The following is a 25,091-nucleotide window of genomic DNA, read 5'->3' as shown; positions in this document are numbered from 1 at the left end:
TAATATTCAATATGGGTATATCAGTGTGCTCTGCTGCTATCTTAGCTTCTTGATCTGCCTTTTCATTGCCCTCTATGTCGCTGTGCCCCGGGATCCATATTAGTGAAATTTTGATTCCTGTTTAATATGCTAGGCTAGTTTTTCGCAGTATAAGTTTTGGTATATCTGTAGTGTTGAAGGGGTTTTTGAGGCTCGTGATTGAGAAAAGTGAGTCTGACAGGAGTAGATTGCTTTTGTGGGGGTTTCCATGATCACGATTTAGTAATATGTGTTCTATTGTTTTGAGTATTGCTATGGCTTCTGCCGTGTATATAGAGCAGCTTTCAGGGAGTTTGATAGAGAGGTCATGGTTAGTAATTGCGATTCCCACTCCTTTATTAGATTTAGAGGCATCGGTGAATAACAGTTTGCATTTTTGTTTTCTTGGAGTATTTCGATTAAGTGATTCTTGTAAATCATAGGGGAAGAGAGCTCTTTTTTGAATTTAGTTAAATCCAGATTTATATCAATATTGAAGGACCATGGGGGAAAAATGAGGGGTTAAACTTTCGTTATCGCATTGAATTCTATACCATGATCTTTAGCGTACTCGGTAATTTCTGTAATGTATTTGTTTGCTGGATTGCCAGAGTTTCTTGCGATACTAGCAGCGTAGAGTAATGATTTTTCTATGTATCTAAGCTCAGATGGGGGTTCGAGTACTAGGTTTCGAATGCTTTCGGTGCGACTAGATCGAAACGCATCGATAGCGAATCTTAAGCTGGAGTTTATAGAAGTATCTATTAATTTTTGTGGTGGGATTTGGCTGATTGGTAGATTGTTGCACCGTATTTCGTTTTTGATTTGACGAGATGTCTATGAATTTTTAAAAGCGCATCTTCGTCCCCTCCCCATGTGGTATGGCTTATCGTTTTTATGATGTTGAGACTTCTTGACAATGATATTTTGAGTTGTTTAAGATGATGTAACCAGTTGATTCATTTGTCAAAATAAACTTCGAGTATTTTAATTGTGTTTACATTCGGGATGAGGTTGTAATTTAAGTGGATGTTGATGTGCTTTTGACCTCTTTTGTTGGAGAATATGATGCATTGGAATTTAAGGCTAGAGAATTTGAAACCAGTCAGTGATGACCATTTTGCGATGTTGTTAACTGTATCTTGTAAGAATGTTGTACTGTTTTTAGAATAAAACTTTTGCACCAGAAATTAAAGTCGTCTGCGAAAAAGTTGGCTTTTACAGGAAATGTTATGGTGTTAGTTATGTCGTTTATTGCTAAAAGAAAGAGGGTGACCGATAATGACGAACCTTGAGGAATTCCATTTTTTTGGGAGTAATTTTTTGATTGGGCATTTGTAAGAGAGATTGAGAATTGTCTTGAGTTAAGAAAGCATTTTATGTAGTTAAACATGTTGCCGTCTGTTAGTATTTTTGATAGTATTTGTAACACTCTGTATCTTCATACAGAATCATAGGCTTTGGAGATGTCTATGCTTATCAAACCGAGGTACTGATTTGAGTTTGGTGCGTCGTTTACTTCTGACTTAATGATCGTAAGGCTGTCGATTGTGGATCTGTGTTTTCGGAAGCCACTTTGCAGGTAAGTTAGAATATTTGCTTTTTCCAGGAACCAAATCAGTTGAGTGTTCACTATTTTTTCGATTATTTTAGCCATCGTGTTTAGGAGGATTGCTATTTTTTGCAATTGCTAATTTAATATTTCCCTTATTAGTCTTAGCTAAGTCTACAATATCATTTGCTAAACAAAAATCTATAACTGGCTATTTTTCTAAGTATTGTAAAATATAATAAATTTCTAATATAATCTTGTATGTAATATTATGTAAATAAAAATGTTCTCTATATTCTGATAATCCGACCTTTTTCGCGTTCCGACCACACCCACAGCTCCGAAGGTGACGGATTAGAGAGGTTCTGCTGTACTTGTGATGGGTTCGTTTTTCCAATGGAAAAAAAGTGCTCGACTTGGGGGGGGGGGGACGCAGGCGGACGGAGTCCCTTAACTATTTTTTCAGAAATTTTAGCGTACCCCAACTTTTATTTTTAAGGGGAACGCACGGGACGCTGCATTATTATGCATTTTTATCTAAATGCACGAATCAAATCATATTTATTTTTTTACCTTAGATGTATTATTATTATTATTATTATCTTCATATTTCATAACCAAAGTATTATATTATCATTTATCAGTTACCAGTACTTACCACTGTTATCATTATTCACTAATAATTGTTATGAATTATCATTTATCATAGATTTAAGTTTGAAAGTTTTTAATTTTATAAGTTTAAACTGTTTTATTTCATTATTACTTTGAACTTTCATTTTATTATATAAGACTACTAGAACAATTATTATTATATTATTATTTATTAACACAATGACTGAAAAAAAGAGACCACGAAGTGATTTATTTTCATATTTTAAAAAACAGATGAAAGTAAGTAGATAATCAATAATTACTCAAACACTCAGTAACAACAGTAATTTATTAAAATGTTAAACTTAGATTAAGAAGGTATAAATAGTATATACTAGTATACTTGGTCACTAGGCACAAGATACTATATTATACTTTATAATACTTATAAATGATTTAGAAAAATATATTTGAACACACCATATCTACAGATGCTTATTCTATCTCTAATTTTTTTAATATTCTATATGAGTTCTGATAATGTTGATAAAACAGAAAAGACTCAAATAATTACAAGTACTTCAAACGCAAATATTGATGTAGTAAAGCCACAACAGGTGATTAAGAATAATATATTAATTTTAATTTGTTACAATGTTAGTAAATATTTTTTTTAAATCTATTTAATTAATTATATGGTTGGTTATAGAATATAGTTTCATGTAATTAATAATTACACATTACATAATTGTACAAAACAATATAACAACCATTCACATTCAAGCAGTGAAATTATTGGGTTGATATTTAATTTGAAAAAAAAATTAAAAATTGATTTGGGTACCAAGAGAAACTAATTAGCAAAGGTTATATTATTCATATATATCATCAACATCAGGTAATATATTTAAAGAAAAATATGATGAGCTCCTTAAAGATTTGGATGTACTGAATGTACAAAATTGGCCAGATAAATATGACATTCAATATGGTGACAAGAATTTAAGAATGTAAAATTGTCACACATTCACTCATTAAGACCATTAATAGTTGCAATTAATACAGTAGCAATTTCATCTTCTGAATGCGAAAGAAGTTTTAGTACCATGAATAATACAGTCACTTGGAAAAGAAATGCATTAACGCCAAACCATATTTCATCATTGTTATTAATACAATGTGTAGGTCCACCCACTAATAGTTTTATACCTAGTAGCTATGTAAAATCTTGGATATTAAGTGGTAAAAGAGATGCAGAAGAAAACTGTTGTCCAAAAAGGATAAAATTAGAAGATAAGAAAAAAGAACAAACCTATGATAAGTTATGGAATTATTTAAATAAATAGTTAAAATTAATTGTTTTTTATTTAATCACTTTCGAATATTTTATAAGTTTTAACAAAAATATACATTATAATATTTACAGTAAATTTTTTCGAAGTTGATTATTTATAAATGTTTTCTAAATTATTTAGAGAGGAGTAATAGGGGGTGTGGGGGCGTAGCCCCCACGGCTTGTTAACATTTAATAAGTGATGGGGACGCTCTTTTTTTATAGTAAACAGAGTCCCTCTACTTTGATTTTGCCAAGTCGAGCACTGTTTTCCATTGATAGTGGATGTGTATAATATGTTCCATGATTCCTTTTTACTGTTTTTTATGAGGAATTTGCTTTTGGCTTTGAGTCTTTTGAGTTCGATAAGATTTTCGGAGGTTTTATTTTTTTTGAAATTCGTTAGTGCTTTATTTTTATTGGATATTGCTTCTTTTATTTTGTCATTCCACCAGGTACTCTGTGTTTTTTGTTTGATTAGTTGTGCCTATTGTCATTTTTTCACATTTCTTTTTTGATAATTATTTAAAGTTCAAATTTAGATAAAACACTAGATATTTGAATAAAAATTAACGATTTTAATTGGTTTTTTTTTTTAATTTAAAAATATTATCCCTGGGTAATTGTTATTTTTTTATGCAAGTTATAATACATTATATTCACAATGTCATTTTCAAATGCAATTTTTTCGACAAAATATATTTAACCTGCTATAAAATTCAACAGAACTTAGAAGTACAGTAGGTAATAACGCCTATAATATAGTAAAATAAATCACTTTAATCACAATAATATCACTAAATATACTTAGTAGTAGGCTGACAGACTGTCTTCGATAAGAATCGTTTTTTTATATTAATGAATTCAAATTTAATACATCTATTACAGTGACTCTCTCTCTAGAGTAATTTATAGCAGCAAAACGTTAACCACCTGCTCGATTTTTTTATTATGAGGTTATTAATACCTTATACATTTTTTATAATTCTATTTATATATAGCATAAATAGCCAACCAAAAATATTTAGTTGACCATAACTCATAAGTGTCAAATGTACTCGTATAATGCTTTAGACCGCTATCGGCTAGTATGACGTTTGGTGAAACATTTTGATTGAATAAATCGTATTTTAATAAAATATTTTCGTACCTAATATCGTTTATTTTAATTTTAATAGCTACACTGCAAAACTTAATTCTTTCTGTCTTTGAGTTCAATTTAAAATCGTTTAATTCATGGGTATTGAAGACGAAAAGTCTAAACAGTAAGTACTATCAAATCTTGAGAGCTAAATAGAAAATGATCAATTCGTAGTATTTCGGTCACTTAAGTGTAGATAAAGGTATCACTTGTCTTAAAAGTGCATATAATACAATTTTAATGACGACTATCAATCATAACCGTTGAATATTGAACATTCACGTTAGTACCTATTAAAATTAATTTTAGTAAACAAAAATAGTAAATTAAATTATCATAAGCCTAGGTACTACCTGTAATATATACCGAAATAATTAAAAAGCTGTAATATTTTGTTTCAACGAAATATCAATTCTATAATAAATTGAATTATTTATCATACAAAGTTGTATATTTTTGACGATTTCATTACGAACTAAGAGTTAAAAATATTTAACATATTAAATACAAGATTTATCATTTCTTTAGCGTAATAACAGCATTTTTATAAATAATAATAAAAACATTCATTCAAATTTATGATCGTAATTACGTTCATCTACTCTTCAAATTATCAATAATATCTTGTACCATTTCTTTTTTGCTCATTCCATTTGTTTCAGCCTTTTTCTTAACATCTGCAACTACATTGTAGAATATTTTTTTATCAATTAGTTTTAAAAATCTAGGATGATTATTTTTATATTGAAATTTGTATTTTTTCGACTGGTCTCCAACGAATTTTTTGAGTTGTGAAGTGTCTGTCACTTCTTTGTAATCAATATCATTGTTCGGATGCACAACAATTACACTCAACGGATGTCGTTTGTTTGGAACTTTTGTTGGTAAAGTCATATTATCTTCTAGGTCAGGTACAGCATTTAAAATATCTTCGTTTTTCTGAGCTACTTCCTGTGGATCCTCGCCATCGTTATATTTGTCATTTTCAGTGGAGCCATCTAAACCTATCAATTTTGATGTAAAACCTCGGTTATTGTTTATGATTTTTTTACCCGATTTAATTATTGCCACAGCATCTCTCAGTGCTTTCACCCTAGGATGATTATCATTCATAATTACCCTCCCAGATTTCAGAACTTTTAACGTCTCCGCTCCGATGCCTACAATAGACATGGCAGATAGTACACAGCAGTCAATATTGCTTATTGCCGTGTCCATGTGCTTTGACAGATTAATAAGTCTTCTTTGAGCTTTGGCCTTTTTCTCATTCAATGTTTTTGTATTGAAAGGTTTTTCTAAGATATTATTTATTAATTCATCCACGTCAAATTGTGGAGAAATAAGTTTTAATACATCTTTAGCTGAATCTGGAATGGTTGATTCATTTTTTAAAATATTGGATAACATTTTGTATGTTGTCTGAGGACCATTCTTGTATAAGTAACTGAGGTTTTCCACTGTTTTCCAAAAACCTTTAGCTAACCGAATCAATTTGGTAACCAAATCACGGACAGTTTGTTTCAAACCTGTTTTCAGAGAGTTACTGACTGTTCTTAAACTTTGATCAACGTCATTAAGTGTTTTGGAGACTTTCACTTTTCCTAAAGCATTTTTCACTGTTGCTAATATATTACTTCGCATATTATTCGTGTCTAAAATAATTTGATAAGCAATATCTTTGGTATTTTGTGAATGGACCTTTTTAAATCTATCGTATGCATCACGTTTGCATTGATCCGTGTTGTACTCCTTAAACTAAAACGAAAGAATAATAATTTTAAACAACTCTATAATATTATAAGGAATATAACATTTAATTTATTTTATTGATAAAAATGAATAAATAATTACCAAAAATGAAGAATAGTCGTTATTGTTCTTATTCGTATTTAGATCATCAGAGACCTCAGTTTTAATTGATTCTAATTTATTTTTTGGAGTATGTGATAACTCATCTGAAGTGGAATATGTTTGCTCGTCAACTTTAATTCTTTCATTTGTTGCTTTGTTAACCTTATATGTTATAATACGTTTTAAATGCCTCTTTTTTTTCTGGTTAATTCCAGCATAATTTTGTGGTGTCTGTAAGTTTCTTACAGATTTTTCATCGTTTTTAATTCTACCATACTCATCTAGATAATAAGGAGTAATAATATCTACTGAAGGATTTTTCTTTGTAGAAAAATTTTTTTTTCTTCTAGGATATTTTGAGTTTCTTGTAGAATGAATGTTGGAACATCTACATAAATTATTTTCGTCGTGGCAAGGACAGTTATTATTATCAAACGAATAATTGGCATTTCTATCATTAACAACTTCTGGTTCATTATAATTTTCATTAAAAGTTTTGGGGTGTCTAACTTTACGCAGTCGTGGTATTTTAGCATTCATAGGTATATCAACAACATTGGATGACAAAATTCTTGGTGTTTCAATTTCAATATCAGAATACATCGGTGATCCGATGTTGTCATAGATTTCTGGAGATTCATATTTCGGAATTACATTTGTATCATAGTCTTCAGGTAAATCATTGCCATCTTTATTGTCTTTTCGTCTTCTATGGCGTCTCCTCATCGTATTTGGATGTCTATCAACGTCATTGAGTTGATTACTATCATTTGGCTCATCCAAATCTTCGTAAGAAATTCGTTCTGGAGACTGATCCTGTGCTTGATTGTATTCTGGGGATCCTGAATCATGTTCACCGTCATTAATGTGTCTTGTATCTTGACCTGGATTTTCAATAGGAGTTTCAAAGTTATCATAGTCATCTGGAGATACATGTTCCGGGGTTTCATCAGTATTATAGACTTCAGGTAAATCATTGCCATCTTTATTGTTTTTTCGTCTTTTATAGCGTCTCTTCGTCGTTTTTGGTTGTCTATCAACGTCATTGAGTTGATTACTATCATTTGGCTCTTCCAATTCATCGTGGGATCTTGGTTCAGGAGATTGTTCCATTGAGTGAGTGTATTCTGGGGTTTCTGAATCATGTTCGCCGTCATTAATGTGTCTTGTATCTTGACCTGGATTTCTGCTAGGAGTTTCAAAGTTTTCATAGTCATCTGGAGATTCATGTTCCGGGGTTTCATCAGTATTATAGTCTTCAGGTAAATGATTTCCATCTTTATTGTTTTTTCGTCTTCTATAGCGTCTCCTCATTGGATTTGGTTGTCTATGAACGTCATTGAGTTGATAACTATTATTTGGCTCATCCAAATCTTCGTAAGAAATTCGTTCTGGAGAATGATCCTGTGCATGATTGTATTCTGGGGATCCTGAATCATGTTCACCGTCATTAATGTGTCTTGTATCTTGACCTGGATTTCCACTAGGAGTTTCAAAGTTTTCATTGTCATCTGGAGTATCATGTTCCGGGGTTTCATCAGTATTATAGTCTTCAGGTAAATCATTGCCATCTTTATTGTTTTTTCGTCTTCTATGGCGTCTCCTCATCGTATTTGGTTGTCTATCAACGTCATTGAGTTGATTACTATCATTTGGCTCATCCAAATCTTCGTAAGAAATTCGTTCTGGAGACTGATCCTGTGCTTGATTGTATTCTGGGGATCCTGAATCATGTTCACCGTCATTAATGTGTCTTGTATCTTGACCTGGATTTCCGCTAGGAGTTTCAAAGTTTTCATTGTCATCTGGAATATCATGTTCCCGGGTTTCATCAGTATTATAGTCTTCAGGTAAATCATTGCCATCTTTATTGTTTTTTCGTCTTCTATGGCGTCTCCTCATCATATTTGGTTGTCTATCAACGTCATTGAGTTGATTACTATCATTTGGCTCATCCAAATCTTCGTAAGAAATTCGTTCTGGAGAATGATCCTGTGCATGATTGTATTCTGGGGATCCTGAATCATGTTCACCGTCATTAATGTGTCTTGTATCTTGACCTGGATTTCCACTAGGAGTTTCAAAGTTTTCATTGTCATCTGGAGAATCATGTTCCGGGGTTTCATCAGTATTATAGTCTTCAGGTAAATCATTGCCATCTTTATTGTTTTTTCGTCTTCTATGGCGTCTCCTCATCGTATTTGGTTGTCTATCAACGTCATTGAGTTGATTACTATCATTTGGCTCATCCAAATCTTCGTACGAAATTCGTTCTGGAGACTGATCCTGTGCTTGATTGTATTCTGGGGATCCTGAATCATGTTCACCGTCATTGTTGTGTATTGTATCTTGACCAGGATTTTCGCTAGGAGCTTCAAAGTTTTCATAGTCATCTGGAGATTCATGTTCTGGAGTTTCATCAGTATTATAGTCTTCAGGTAAATGATTTCCATCTTTATTGTTTTTTCGTCTTCTATGGCGTCTCCTCATCGTATTTGGTTGTCTATCAACGTCATTGAGTTGATTACTATCATTTGGCTCATCCAAATCTTCGTAAGAAATTCGTTCTGGAGAATGATCCTGTGCTTGATTGTATTCTGGGGATCCTGAATCATGTTCACCGTCATTATTGTGTATTGTATCTTGACCAGGATTTTCGGTAGGAGCTTCAAAGTTTTCATAGTCATCTGGAGATTCATGTTCCGGGGTTTCATCTGTATTATAGTCTTCAGGTAAATTATTTCCATCTTTATTGTTTTTTCGTCTTCTATGGCGTCTCCTAATTGGATTTGGTTGTCTATCAACGTCATTGAGTTGATTGCTATCATTTGGCTCATCCAAATCTTCGTAAGAAATTCGTTCTGGAGACTGTTCCAGTGATTGATTGTATTCTGGGGATCCTGAATCATGTTCATCATGATTGTTGTGTATTGTTTCTTGATCTGGATTTCCGCTAGGAGTTTCAAAGTTTTCATAGTCGTCTGGAGATTCATGTTCCGGGGTTTCATCAGTATTATAGTCTTCAGGTAAATGATTTCCATCTTTATTGTTTTTTCGTCTTCTATGGCGTCTCCTAATTGGATTTGGTTGTCTATCAACGTCATTGAGTTGATTACTATCATTTGGCTCATCCAAATCTTCGTAAGAAATTCGTTCTGGAGACTGTTCCAGTGATTGATTGTATTCTGGGGATCCTGAATCATGTTCACCATAATTGTTGTGTATTGTTTCTTGATCTGGATTTCCGCTAGGAGTTTCAAATTTTTCATAGTCGTCTGGAGATTCATGTTCCGGGGTTTCATCAGTATTATAGTCTTCAGGTAATTCATTGCCATCTTTTTTGTCTTTTCGTCTTCCATGGCGTCTCTTTATCGTTTTTGGTTGTCTATCAGCGTCATTGAGTTGATTAGTATCATTTGGCTCTTCCGACTCTTCGTTGGGTAATGGTCCTGGAGCTTGTTCCATTGAGTAATAGTATTCTGGGGTTTCTGAATCATGTTCGCCGTCATTGTTGTGACTTGTATCATGATCAGGATTTTCGCTAGGAGTTTCAAAGTTATCATAATCATCTGGAGATTCATGTTCCGGGGATTCATCAGTATTATTGTCTTCAGGTAATTCATTGCCATCTTTATTGTCTTTTCGTCTTCCATGGCGTCTCTTCATCGTTTTTGGTTGTCTATCAGCGTCATTGAGGTGATTACTATCATTTGGCTCTTCCAATTCTTCGTGGGATAATGGTTCTGGAGCTTGTTCCATTGAGTAATTGTATTCTGGGGTTTCTGAATCATGTTCGCCGTCATTGTTGTGACTTGTATCATGATCAGGATTTTCGCTAGGAGTTTCAAAGTTATCATAATTATCTGGAGATTCATATTCCGGGGTTTCATCAGTTTTATTGTCTTCAGGTAATTCATTGCCATCTTTATTGTCTTTTCGTCTTTCATGGCGTCTCTTCATCGTTTTTGGTTGTCTATCAGCGTCATTGAGTTGATTACTATCATTTGGCTCTTCCAATTCTTCGTGGGGTAATGGTCCTGGAGCTTGTTCCATTGAGTGATTGTATTCTGGGGTTTCTGAATCATGTCTGACGTCATTGTTGTGACTTGTATCATGATCAGGATTTTCGCTAGGAGTTTCAAAGTTATCATAATTATCTGGAGATTCATGTTCCGGGGATTCATCAGTATTATTGTCTTCAGGTAATTCATTGCCATCTTTATTGTCTTTTCGTCTTCCATGGCGTCTCTTCATCGTTTTTGGTTGTCTATCAGCGTCATTGAGTTGATAAGTATCATTTGGCTCTTCCAATTCTTCGTGGAATAATGGTTCTGGAGCTTGTTCCATTGAGTGATTGTATTCTGGGGTTTCTGAATCATGATCGCCGTCATTGTTGTGACTTGTATCATGATCAGGATTTTCGCTAGGAGTTTCAAAGTTATCATAATTATCTGGAGATTCATGTTCCGGGGATTCATCAGTATTATTGTCTTCAGGTAATTCATTGCCATCTTTATTGTCTTTTCGTCTTCCATGGCGTCTCTTCATCGTTTTTGGTTGTCTTTCAGCGTCATTGAGTTGATTACTATCATTTGGCTCTTCCAATTCTTCGTGGGATAATGGTCCTGGAGCTTGTTCCATTGAGTGATTGTATTCTGGGGTTTCTGAATCATGTTCGCCGTCATTGTTGTGACTTGTATCATGATCAGGATTTTCGATAGGAGTTTCAAAGTTTTCATAGTCATCTGGAGATTCATGTTCCGGGGTTTCATCAGTATTATTGTCTTCTGGTAATTCATTGCCATCTTTATTGTCTTTTTGTCTTCCATGACGTCTCTTCATCGTTTTTGGTTGTCTATCAGCGTCATTGAGTTGATTACTATCATTTGGCTCTTCCAATTCTTCGTGGGATAATGGTCCTGGAGCTTGTTCCATTGAGTGATTGTATTCTGGGGTTTCTGAATCATGTTCGCCGTCATTGTTGTGACTTGTATCATGATCAGGATTTTCGATAGGAGTTTCAAAGTTTTCATAGTCATCTGGAGATTCATGTTCCGGGGTTTCATCAGTATTATTGTCTTCTGGTAATTCATTGCCATCTTTATTGTCTTTTTGTCTTCCATGACGTCTCTTCATCGTTTTTGGTTGTCTATCAGTGTCATTGAGTTGATTACTATCATTTGGCTCTTCCAATTCATCGTGGGATAATGGTTCGGGTGTTTGTTCCATTGAGTGATTGTACTCTGGGGTTTCTGAATCATGTCCGACGTCATTGTTGTGGCTTGTATCTTGACCAGGATTTTCGCTAGGAGTTTCAAAGTTTTCATAGTCATCTGGTGATTTATGTTCCGGGGATTCATCAGTATTATTGTCTTCAGGTAATTCATTGCCATCTTTATTGTCTTTTCGTCTTCCATGGCGTCTCTTCATCGTTTTTGGTTGTCTATCAGCGTCATTGAGTTGATTACTATCATTTGGCTCTTCCAATTCTTCGTGGGGTAATGGTCCTGGAGCTTGTTCCATTGAGTGATTGTACTCTGGGGTTTCTGAATCATGTCCGACGTCATTGTTGTGGCTTGTATCTTGACCAGGATTTTCGCTAGGAGTTTCAAAGTTTTCATAGTCATCTGGAGATTCATGTTCCGGGGTTTCATCAGTATAATTGTCTTCAGGTAATTCATTTCCATCTTTATTGTCTTTTCGCCTTCCATGGCGTCTCTTCATCGTTTTTGGTTGTCTATCAGCGTCATTGAGTTGATTACTATCATTTGGCTCTTCCAATTCATCGTGGGATAATGGTTCGGGTGTTTGTTCCATTGAGTGATTGTACTCTGGGGTTTCTGAATCATGTCCGACGTCATTGTTGTGGCTTGTATCTTGACCAGGATTTTCGCTAGGAGTTTCAAAGTTTTCATAGTCATCTGGTGATTCATGTTCCGGGGATTCATCAGTATTATTGTCTTCAGGTAATTCATTGCCATCTTTATTGTCTTTTCGTCTTCCATGGCGTCTCTTCATCGTTTTTGGTTGTCTATCAGCGTCATTGAGTTGATTACTATCATTTGGCTCTTCCAATTCTTCGTGGGGTAATGGTCCTGGAGCTTGTTCCATTGAGTGATTGTACTCTGGGGTTTCTGAATCATGTCCGACGTCATTGTTGTGGCTTGTATCTTGACCAGGATTTTCGCTAGGAGTTTCAAAGTTTTCATAGTCATCTGGAGATTCATGTTCCGGGGTTTCATCAGTAGAATTGTCTTCAGGTAATTCATTTCCATCTTTATTGTCTTTTCGCCTTCCATGGCGTCTCTTCATCGTTTTTGGTTGTCTATCAGCGTCATTGAGTTGATTACTATCATTTGGCTCTTCCAATTCTTCGTGGGATAATGGTCCTGGAGCTTGTTCCATTGAGTGATTGTATTCTGGGGTTTCTGAATCATGTTCGCCGTCATTGTTGTGACTTGTATCATGATCAGGATTTTCGATAGGAGTTTCAAAGTTTTCATAGTCATCTGGAGATTCATGTTCCGGGGTTTCATCAGTATTATTGTCTTCTGGTAATTCATTGCCATCTTTATTGTCTTTTTGTCTTCCATGACGTCTCTTCATCGTTTTTGGTTGTCTATCAGCGTCATTGAGTTGATTACTATCATTTGGCTCTTCCAATTCATCGTGGGATAATGGTTCGGGTGCTTGTTCCATTGAGTGATTGTACTCTGGGGTTTCTGAATCATGTCCGACGTCATTGTTGTGGCTTGTATCTTGACCAGGATTTTCGCTAGGAGTTTCAAAGTTTTCATAGTCATCTGGAGATTCATGTTCCGGGGTTTCATCAGTATAATTGTCTTCAGGTAATTCATTGCCATCTTTATTGTCTTTTCGTCTTCCATGGCGTCTCTTCATCGTTTTTGGTTGTCTATCAGCGTCATTGAGTAGATTACTATCATTTGGCTCTTCCAATTCTTCGTGGGGTAATGGTCCTGGAGCTTGTTCCATTGAGTGATTGTACTCTGGGGTTTCTGAATCATGTCCGACGTCATTGTTGTGGCTTGTATCTTGACCAGGATTTTCGCTAGGAGTTTCAAAGTTTTCATAGTCATCTGGAGATTCATGTTCCGGGGTTTCATCAGTATAATTGTCTTCAGGTAATTCATTTCCATCTTTATTGTCTTTTCGCCTTCCATGGCGTCTCTTCATCGTTTTTGGTTGTCTATCAGCGTCATTGAGTTGATTACTATCATTTGGCTCTTCCAATTCTTCGTGGGGTAATGGTCCTGGAGCTTGTTCCATTGAGTGATTGTATTCTGGGGTTTCTGAATCATGTCTGACGTCATTGTTGTGACTTGTATCATGATCAGGATTTTCGCTAGGAGTTTCAAAGTTATCATAATTATCTGGAGATTCATGTTCCGGGGATTCATCAGTATTATTGTCTTCAGGTAATTCATTGCCATCTTTATTGTCTTTTCGTCTTCCATGGCGTCTCTTCATCGTTTTTGGTTGTCTATCAGCGTCATTGAGGTGATTACTATCATTTGGCTCTTCCAATTCTTCGTGGGATAATGGTCCTGGAGCTTGTTCCATTGAGTGATTGTATTCTGGGGTTTCTGAATCATGTTCGCCGTCATTGTTGTGACTTGTATCATGATCAGGATTTTCGATAGGAGTTTCAAAGTTTTCATAGTCATCTGGAGATTCATGTTCCGGGGTTTCATCAGTATTATTGTCTTCTGGTAATTCATTGCCATCTTTATTGTCTTTTTGTCTTCCATGACGTCTCTTCATCGTTTTTGGTTGTCTATCAGCGTCATTGAGTTGATTACTATCATTTGGCTCTTCCAATTCATCGTGGGATAATGGTTCGGGTGCTTGTTCCATTGAGTGATTGTACTCTGGGGTTTCTGAATCATGTCCGACGTCATTGTTGTGGCTTGTATCTTGACCAGGATTTTCGCTAGGAGTTTCAAAGTTTTCATAGTCATCTGGAGATTCATGTTCCGGGGTTTCATCAGTATAATTGTCTTCAGGTAATTCATTTCCATCTTTATTGTCTTTTCGCCTTCCATGGCGTCTCTTCATCGTTTTTGGTTGTCTATCAGCGTCATTGAGTTGATTACTATCATTTGGCTCTTCCAATTCTTCGTGGGGTAATGGTCCTGGAGCTTGTTCCATTGAGTGATAGTATTCTGGGGTTTCTGAATCATGTCCGACGTCATTGTTTTGACTTGTATCATGATCAGGATTTTCGCTAGGAGTTTCAAAGTTTTCATAGTCATCTGGTGATTCATGTTCCGGGGATTCATCAGTATTATTGTCTTCAGGTAATTCATTGCCATCTTTATTGTCTTTTCGTCTTCCATGGCGTCTCTTCATCGTTTTTGTTTGTCTATCAGCGTCATTGAGTTGATAAGTATCATTTGGCTCTTCCAATTCTTCGTGGGATAATGGTTCTGGAGCTTGTTCCATTGAGTGATTGTATTCTGGGGTTTCTGAATCATGTTCGCCGTCATTGTTGTGACTTGTATCATGATCAGGATTTTCGCTAGGAGTTTCAAAGTTATCATAATTATCTGGAGATTCATGTTCCGGGGATTCATCAGTATTATTGTCTTCAGGTAATTCATTGCCATCTTTATTGTCTTTTCGTCTTCCATGGCGTCTCTTCATCGTTTTTGGTTGTCTATCAGAATCATTGAGTTGATTACTATCATTTGGCTCTTCCAATTCTTCGTGGGATAATAGTCCTTGAGCTTGTTCCATTGAGTGATTGTATTCTGGGGTTTCTGAATCATGTTCGCCGTCATTGTTGTGACTTGTATCATGATCAGGATTTTCGATAGGAGTTTCAAAGTTTTCATAGTCATCTGGATATCCATGTTCCGGGGTTTCATCAGTATTATTGTCTTCTGGTAATTCATTGCCATCTTTATTGTCTTTTCGTCTTCCATGGCGTCTCTTCATCGTTTTTGGTTGTCTATCAGTGTCATTGAGTTGATTACTATCATTTGGCTCTTCCAATTCTTCGTGGGATAATGGTTCTGGAGCTTGTTCCATTGAGTGATTGTATTCTGGGGTTTCTGAATCATGTTCGACGTCATTGTTGTGACTTGTATCACGATCAGGATTTTCGCTTGGAGTTTCAATGTTTTCATAGTCATCTGGATATCCATGTTCCGGGGTTTCATCAGTATTATTGTCTTCTGGTAATTCATTGCCATCTTTATTGTCTTTTCGTCTTCCATGGCCTCTCTTCATCGTTTTTGGTTGTCTATCAGCGTCATTGAGTTGATTAGTATCATTTGGCTCTTCCAATTCTTCGTGGGATAATGGTTCTGGAGCTTGTTCCATTGAGTGATTGTATTCTGGGGTTTCTGAATCATGTTCGCCGTTATTGATGTGTCTTGTATCTTGATCAGAACTTTTGTTGGGTGTTTCATTGTTTTTATAGTCATCGCGAGATTCATTTTCTAGGGGTATATCTGTATTAAGTTCTCCCGATATTTCTTGTGCATTCTTTGTTTTTTTTTGTTTTTTAAGATGTTTCGATATATTATTGGGCTGATTTGAGTTATTCTGATAAGTTTTACGTTTAGGATCGTTTTGATTTGACTCGTCGGGGTAATTTTTTTCACTTTCTACATCAATTGATTCGATTGATGATGAATCTTCTTCCATACTTTCTGCTGTTGGTAAAATATTTTCATTTTTTATACGTTTGAGTTCTGCACCTTCAACGCTATTTAGATTTTCATTGTCACCTAAATCAACTGTTTCTCCAGTCATATTTTCAGGTTCTACATCTTCTATATTGTTATCAGGGTTTTGTGTTTTCAACGTTTTAGGTCTTCTATTAATCATGTCATCATAATTTTTACCGTATTCGTTTGAATCATTTTGATCTTTGGGAACTATACTTATTTCTGGTTCATTTTCTACCATGTCATTTGCGCCATCATCGTTATGATCTGATAATTCTGGATTCAAAGCTTTATCGGAGTTATTCTCACCGACTTTATTTGATGTTTCAATATGGTTGAAATTTTTATCGGTTGACTTATTTAAATTTGTATTTCCTTTTTCGTCTGATGTTTCATATTCTTCATATTTTTCGTTACCATCTTTAGGGTCTATCATCTTCCCGATATGTTCCACTTTGGGTTTGACTAAGGTCCTTTCTTCATCAGTTTCGTCGTGAGTAATATTTTCTTCGATTGAAATAATCTTTTCATGTTCTAAATTTTCAGGACTATCTGCATCACGTTTGTTATCGGCATTATTGGATATGTCTGGATCTGAATTTTCAGCAGAATTTTCATTTGAAATTTTTTCGCTTTCGTTATTATTTTCGATTGTTTCACCATCGTCGTTAACTGCTGGTAGTTGTAGTGCATCGACTGAATCCAAGTTTACTTCAGGTTTGAATGGTTCTTTATTAGTGTCTTCATCATTTATACATTTGTTTACTTTTTCCTTATTTTCTTCTTTGTTTTTGCTGTCCTCTTCATTTTCTTTTTCAAGTAAAATATTTTTTATAAAACATGCTTTTGACGCTTTTTCCTTATTAAACTTTTTTTGTAAATCATTTACAGCTGTTTGTCCTTCATAGATCTTATTCATTGCGTACAATGCAGCATTTTCCATTTCTTGTGTTTCATGATTCAAATTATAGGCTATTACCAACATTTTATAATACGTAGTTTTTTTCATGCCGCCAATCCCATTTCCATTCTTTGCGTCACTTAAAATTTTTAGAATATACTGATTAGGATCGTATTGCTTACCTAATAAATATTTTATACGTTTAATATTTGGATCATTTTTAAATTTTGTTTCATATCTTTTATTTATTGGGGTTATATCTACACAAACATTATCTGCTGCTTCAACTAGATAATCACAAAGTTTCATATTTGTATCTACCATTTTATCATATAGTTGTTTGATGGTATCATTTTCAATCAATTGTAAATTTTTGTAATTTTTTGTTGCTTGTATTGATGTTTTAGCTGCATTTTTTATATTATCAAAGTCTGTTGTTATATTATTCAATAGATTTTTGCATTTCATTGATTGTTGACTAACCCTTGGGTTATTTAGTTGTATAAGGTTTTCCCATGATAGTATTGAAGTTTTTTCTCTACTTGTTCTTTTATCCCTAATATTATTTGTTAAGTCTTTAAATGGTTTGATAAGTTCCTCGTTATTATTAATATCAGGGCTAAATGATGCTTCTTGAATAGAAGAATCTGATTTTAATTCAACTTCATCCATAACATTTTGGTTTTTATTTGAAACTTCTGGTTGAATGATTTCTTTTTTATCTTCGTAAAATTCGTTTAATTTTCGTTCATTTTCGGGCAGACCAGGTTCTGTATCGTTGATAGAAACATTCTCGTTAGATTTATCTTGTTCATTTTCCTGGACATAAGACTGATTTTCATCAATTAAACTAGATTTCTTCTGTTCTTCACTGTAAGTTAATTCTCCAGAATCAAGATTCCATTCATCTTCAAACTTCAATTTCAACGATTTAGCTAATTCAACTGCATTTTTTAGTTTAATAATATCATCTCCTATTTTTATTTCATCCAGAGCGTTTTCTCCCAGAGTCTTAACTTTCTTTTTCACATTTTTAACAGATTTTATACCTTCGAAAAAAGTGTTCAAGGCATTTAATGCATTATCATTCATAGTTTTCGAATGATTAGATAAAGAATTCCACAATGAATTAAATTCTTTTGTAACAATTTTTTTTTTTCCATTATAATCATTTTTTAAGTGTTCATGATCAGATGATATTTCAAGAACCTTGTTGGCTAATTTATTAAGATCATACCGGTTTCCAAATGATCGAATGACACGATTTACCAATGGTTTTTTTTTATCAACTGTTGTTTTCTGAATACTTTCTAATTCCTTATTCACAAATTCATTATCTAATTCAGTAAATGATATAAGCGATTTGAATGTGTCTCTAAATCGTAAAGCAGCTTTTTGTACTAACTTTCTTACAGTAACAAGATCTGCAGATGCATTTTTTACTTGAGTTTTTATTTCACTTACTAAATTAGCTATATCTTCCGTTGTCTTATTCGGTTCAGGTAGTTTTTTGTTAGCAATATTTTTCGTATTTACTAATTTTTCATTGAAGTTATTAAGAGACAATTTACAGAGGTTTGAAATTTTTTTCAAGTCCTTTTGATCTGTTGAAGTTTCCAGTGTTGACCACTTATTATCAGTAACTTGGTGATCTATAGTGAGTGAAATCGCATTCTGAAATTATATAAATACACATTCAAAAATTATCATTAAAAAGTATTTTTATTAAAAACATAAATTTACCATGATAAACAGGGTTGAGTGTAAGAAAGAATGTACACAATTTTAGATAAACTGTATATGTTTTTCTTAATAGTTCAAAGTATAAATGTATATAAAAATAGACAAAACTTTTTTTTGTATCTGTCAAATTGTTACCATAATAAACTAAAAGAAAAGCAAATTAACTGAGTAAACTTTTTATCCTATTGATTAAAAATAAGAATTTAAATACATTTTGTTAGTTAAATTTTTTTTTTAATTGTTGTAACATTCCATAACTAATAATTCGATAAATCTATATAAATAGAATGCCCTCATCAATAACTTTTTTTTTACTTATTTACGTTGGTTAATTTTATATTTATGTTACTGATATTACTGTATTGATGTAAAATGCTTAATATGTACTTCAGGTATCAATGATATGTTCGAAGATCCCTTAACTTCTTTTTACTTTGAAACAATTCTGGTCATTGAAAATTCACACAATTTTTGCAACCCATTAAAAAGTGATAATTAACATTAAGTTATTTTACGTAGTATTTGAAAATATTCCCCCTTGGGGGGGGGGGGGGGTGATAAGCAATTAACACTACGAATTTGATGAACTCGGGGCTACAAGATCTTAATTAGTTTGCTCAGCTGGTCCTCCAGGTTGGGAGTTTGTTGGTGGGCTAACGACCCGCCCTAGAAAAAAAAATGTATGTTACGAAACCTACTACTACTAAACCTCAGCAAATAACAGATAATTTGGGAAATAGAATTGGAACTGGAACCGGAAAACCTGGAATATTTCGATTTTTAACATGGAACATAAGATCTCTGTACAAGAGAGGGGCCCTAAAATGTATGACTAGTATAGTTAAAGAATATAATGTAGAGTTAGTCGCCCTCCATGAAGTAAGATGACCAGAATCCTGACATATTAAACCAAATAACTTGACAGTTTTCTATAATGGAAACGACAATGGAAGACACGAGTTTGGAGTGGGTTTTACAATTACTAAAATTAGTAATGAAATTCGAATCAGTTGATGATCAATTATAATGCTTAATAATTCAAGATAAGCCCTTTAATTTTGCATTAATCAACTGTTATGCACCAACAAAAATGGCAGACGATGATTATAAAAACTCTTTTTACTATAATCTAGAAAGAGTATACGATTTAATACCCAAAAACTGCATAAGAATTTTAGTTGGTGACCAAAATGCCCAAGTAGGGAGTTAACACGCATTTTGACGTACTATAGGAAATTATACACAGTGAAAGATTATAGTTTGAGATAATTAAGCTTCGCCTCAATCAAAGGATTAGTAATAAGTAGCACTCAGTTTCAACGTAAAGAAACCTGAGTATCTCCAGATGGAAGAACTAAAAGCCAGATCGACCATATAATTATAGATAAACGATACAGAACTAATATTAGACAAGTCAGAAGCTATAGAGGAGCAGATGGAGACACAGACCACTACCTGGTCATAGCATAGTTTAAAATCAAACAGGCTAATATTTGGAATTAGAAAAAATTAAAAGGTAAAACACACCTGGAAATTGAGAAAACTAAAGATCAAGAGAGAGCAAAAATATACCGAGATAATCTGAATGACGAACTTACGAAAAGATTCCAAAATGCAGAGCAAAACCTTGATGAAATATGGAACATAGTTAAAAACTCGATTAACCAATCAGCTGAAATATTTAAAAAAGAATGCACATCCAACGGTAATAAATCATAGTTTAATTATCGATGTTGGGAAGCCATAGAAAAACGTACAGAAGCAGAATAATATTGATACAAGACCCATCCCTAACAATATAGAAGAATTTATCAAAAACAAAAAAAATAGCCAGTAAAATATTGAGACAAGAAAAAAGAGCAGCGAAAAAAAACTTATCCAAAAAATAGAAGAACATAGGCTCAACCCAAGAATATTCTTTAAAAAATGCAGATCGATAAAGGAAGGTTTAAAAGCTCAAACCCTTATAGCCAAGTATCATGATGTAAACTTGATTACAAATGAAGAAGGCATCATCCAAAAGTTTCAAAAACATTTTGAGAATATCCTAAATATTGATCACGAAGATACGAAGAAATGTGAAACTGTGATATATTATACAACACTGCCTCTCCTGAGGAACCAAACCGTGAAGAGGTCGAAGATCTAATCGGGATTTTGAAAAACAATAAAGCCCCCGGTGAGGATAATACTAATTCTGAGCTAATAAAGATTGGTACTCAATAACTTGTTCCAAAAATGCCAGGACTACTAAAAGAAATATGGAACACCGGCCGAATACCTGAAGATTGGAAAACAGCCATCATTTGTCGCATATTCAAGAATGGCGATCCTATGGATACAATGATTACAGGGGCATTACGCTCTTAGACTCATGCTACAAAATTCTATTCCTGACGTTATTACGACGATTGGAAGTATACTCCTAGAGATATAATTGGAGACTATCAAAGTGGATTTCTAAGAGGATTAACCACTTCTGACAATATTTTCATTAGTAGGCAAATAATGGAAAAATTTTATGAATTTGGAAAGGATGTCCTCTTGTATTTTATTGACTTCAGGCAGGCATACGACAGCATAAATCGAGATGAATTGTGGACGGCCCTAGAGGAATTTGGAACCCCTAAAAAAACTTATCCGTCTGATAAAAAGATGCAATACGCATACCTTGTGCAAGGTGAAGTTGGGCAACGGTATATCGAAGAGTTTTGAAGTTAAAACCAGATCTTAAACAGAGTGATGCGCTGGTTATTTTTAATTTAACGCTTGAAAAAGGTGGTCAGATCAATGCCAATGCGTCAAGGCATAGAGATTTTGTTCAACTGTACGCTCCTCGTCTATGCAGACGACATACTTATTATAGGCTATACGTGACAAGAACAAATTATTTAATTAAAGCGGCGAAGCTAATGGGTCTGGAAGTAAACCAAGGCAAAACAAAATATTTAGTCATGGTTAGGGGAACAAGAGATAACTCAGATTTACTGGTTAAAAAATTTGCCTTTCAACAAGATTTCAAATATCTTGGAAAAAATGGCTTGTTTTGAAAGAAAAGTACTTAGAAGAATATATGAACCTATTTTAGAAAATAAAGAGTATAGAAGAAAAACTAATAAAGAAGTACAACAACTTTACTATAAACCTGGTATTAATGCTTACCTCATGAGTAAATGAATTGAGTGGTCAGGGCGTGTATGGAGGTCAAAGGGAAACTTAAAGAAAGCTCTAGAAGGAAAGATAAATAAGAAAAGACCTAGGGGTCGCTGGACAGACAGGGTCAACGATGATCTCAACAAGGGCACCTAGGGAGTGACAATAGCAGACATCGTTGATAGAGTTAGATGGAGGAACTTAGTAGAGGCAGGGAAAGTTCTTCAAGGACTGTAAAAGCTTGAAAAGAACATTTGAAAATATTTCCTATTTTCAAAAATTAAATATCCTATATTTTTCCACTGTGCTTCTCCTTCATAATTTACAAGAAAATTGCTATCCTTTAATTTTAACTACTCCTATTATTTAGATTCTAATCTTAGTGTCATTCTTTATTTTTACAAACATAAACAAAAAAAGTTGAAAACAAATAAATGATTTAGATCATGTAGATGATGTTTTTCAATACACTTATTTAATATTTTGGTTCTAATAAATTATAAAATAAATATTGTACATGTTATATCATGGGAAACGCGTCAAATCTTCACAGATCAACTTTCATAAGTTCCTTCAACCACCATTCATTGCTATATCGATATGCACTTATTAAAACATATTTCATAAGCCTTTTTGTACACATTTTTAAAAAACCCCTTTTATTGATAATTTTTAATGTTCAACATTAACTTTTTATAGTAACTTGAACATATCTGTGTATTGAAACAATAGATATTTGAATTTAAATTCAACTGATTTTTATTTTGAAACCATTTTTTAGTATATCCTATTATTCATCTAAAAATTAGTACATACATTATAATTTTTAAAAGTTACCTACTTGAAACTATAAATGTTTTGTAAATAAAATATAAGTAGTTTCTTTTGAGAATGTTTGCATTACTGAAAATTATGGTTTAAATATTGGTTCATATCATAAGAATATGTGACTTAAGTTACCAATTATTAGAACCATATTCCGTATTTTATATAAATCTGAATAATTTTCCAATCGATCAACAATTTTACCTATCTAAGACTTTAAAATCCAGATTGATGTTACTTTTTGACCCAAAACGGGAAAAACTCATTAAATAGCGTTATTTAGTTAAAAGTTAAACATTCATTGAATTAGTTTTGGTTCTGAGGGTCTGAACTATAATATCTGGTTGATAATTTGTGTTTTAATAAATACAAAAATAATAATTCCTGGTAATATCCCTATCTATTAGATTTATTTGTTTTTAGTGGTAAACATTACGTATAGTATACGACGTATAGTTCTCTCTTAAAAAATAATATTTCACCTACCTGTATTATACAGATTAATATCACTGCTATAAGTACACTCGACGAAACTTTTAAGTACAACATTTTAAAATCGTTGACATGTACAGTATAGACTCGAAGTCTACTAAACGTCAATCAGGTGTATTATATATTATATATAGATAAGCCAACGAGTAATTGTAGTTGCCAGTTTTAACAATTATACAATTATCGGTTGTTATTAACTCTTGAAATTTTTATAACAATTTTTAGTGTAAAATAGAAACAAAAGGTTAAAAAAAAACAAAAATTGATTGCTGAATACAGCAGTTGTTTTTTGTTACATTTTGTAAAATATTTAGCAACTTTTAAAATCCTAAGCTGACGATAGAATCGAAAAATTTTCTAAATGTATTCTACTTTAACTCATTTTGGTAAAATGAAAATAAAATTACTGTTTGTTATTTAAATCTATTTTGAGTGCGTGACATTAATATAAAAAAATATATTACACTATAAAAGAAAAAAGAAAAATAAAGATTATTAGATTATTTCATTTTGTAGAACATTAAATTTTATGAAAATGTATCACAATTTTATTACATATGAAACGATAAAATAGAGTTTAAATCATATTAATAATGGCGAACCTATGCAGAGGCGAGTTACACGCGTAAAAAATTGTTAAGTAATAAGACGTGTTGCTAAAAAATATCAATATCAATTTAAAAGTAGGTACTTATGTTTTATCTATTTACAAATGAGAACTGAATACATTTGATAAAACAATTAGCACCATTGTGCTATAAAATTAAATATATTGAAAATTTTAAACAAACTGCAAACATACTCAATTTTATAACATACACTTATTTTTTAAAAAGTCACAATTTAAGTTAAAATACAAATTTCTAATTATATTTACAACTTGATACTCTTATGACCTGTAATATGTGTAAAGAATGTTGGTAGTAATATCAAATTTGTTTTAAAAAATTTATTTAATTTTTTCTTTTATTTTAAGCGTAAAATATTGTTAATTATTAATAGTTTAAATTCGAAGATCTAATGAATCATTTTTCTGTTTACTATCAATGATACAATCTTAGAGATGCATAATCTTTAACTAACTTAATTTCAATTACTTAACTTTTAGGTAATATAATAGGTATTGTTGGTATTTTTATATAACCAACATTTTTAATTAAAATGTTGATTTAAGGAGTTTTTTTTTAAATTAAAACTTGAATACATTGAACTTTAAATTATATATTTTATTTGAAATATATTATATTTTATAAGAATAAAAAAATATAAATAAAATTTGATTACATAATATCGACTTATATTTAAGTAAAATTAGGCATTACTACTGTTTTAATAAATAATAATGCATTATTATGTTCGTTGTTACGTTTTAATACTGTTAGATATTCTGCATTGTTATAGATTGTGTGTGTTTATAATGTTTATATGTCTACAACCAATTATGTTTTACTGAATTTCTATCGAATTTTTAAAGAAATCGTCAAATCCCGTACAATTGCAACAGCACGGACCAAAGTGATCGGGATCATCACGTCATCGTGTTCGACAATATTGGACTTCAAGAAACATCGTAAATCTTAGTATCCCGACCAATACCTACTTGGTCTCGTATGTAATTCAGAGATGTCAAATAAGTACAATAATATATATTGTGTCTTCGTTTGAAGGGATCGTCTGCCAATATAGATTTCGATATGATGTTGCTCTGAGTATTATACATTTATTTTAGTTGTTTGGTGCACTTGTTCGAGAGAAAAAAATATCACAAGTTTAAAATATAACGTCAGATCTCA

General features: G+C 32.8%; 1 protein-coding gene across 1 annotated transcript; it reads right to left on the bottom strand.

Annotated features, from left to right (window-relative positions):
* Positions 1 to 5,028: 5,028 nt before the first annotated feature.
* Positions 5,029 to 23,378, bottom strand: LOC107166660 (uncharacterized). The gene is made up of 3 exons (XM_089221020.1): positions 23,293 to 23,378; positions 6,490 to 18,759; positions 5,029 to 6,393 (listed from the first exon to the last, which is right to left on the bottom strand). The coding sequence occupies exons 1-3, from the start codon at positions 23,353 to 23,355 to the stop codon at positions 5,233 to 5,235; spliced, it is 13,494 nt and encodes a 4,497-aa protein (XP_089077146.1). The 5' UTR covers positions 23,356 to 23,378; the 3' UTR covers positions 5,029 to 5,232.
* Positions 23,379 to 25,091: the final 1,713 nt, after the last annotated feature.

Source organism: Diuraphis noxia, unplaced genomic scaffold (genome assembly GCF_037042655.1).
Source record: "Diuraphis noxia isolate RWA-SAM2 unplaced genomic scaffold, SU_Dnox_SAM2 contig0002, whole genome shotgun sequence".
Taxonomy (NCBI): Eukaryota; Metazoa; Arthropoda; class Insecta; order Hemiptera; family Aphididae; genus Diuraphis; species Diuraphis noxia.
Note: the sequence above shows the minus strand (reverse complement) of the source record. Positions and strands in the feature narration are given on the sequence as shown.

What these genes read in the sequence shown, in the direction of transcription:
- LOC107166660 (XM_089221020.1), bottom strand. Translation starts at nt 23,355, where the DNA reads ATGTTGTACTTAAAAGTTTCGTCGAGTGTACTTATAGCAGTGATATTA. An exon ending in TATTAATCTGTATAATACAG is followed by an intron (nt 18,760 to 23,292) that starts GTAGGTGAAATA and finishes ATATAATTTCAG; the next exon opens with AATGCGATTTCACTCACTAT. An exon ending in ACGACTATTCTTCATTTTTG is followed by an intron (nt 6,394 to 6,489) that starts GTAATTATTTAT and finishes CTTTCGTTTTAG; the next exon opens with TTTAAGGAGTACAACACGGA.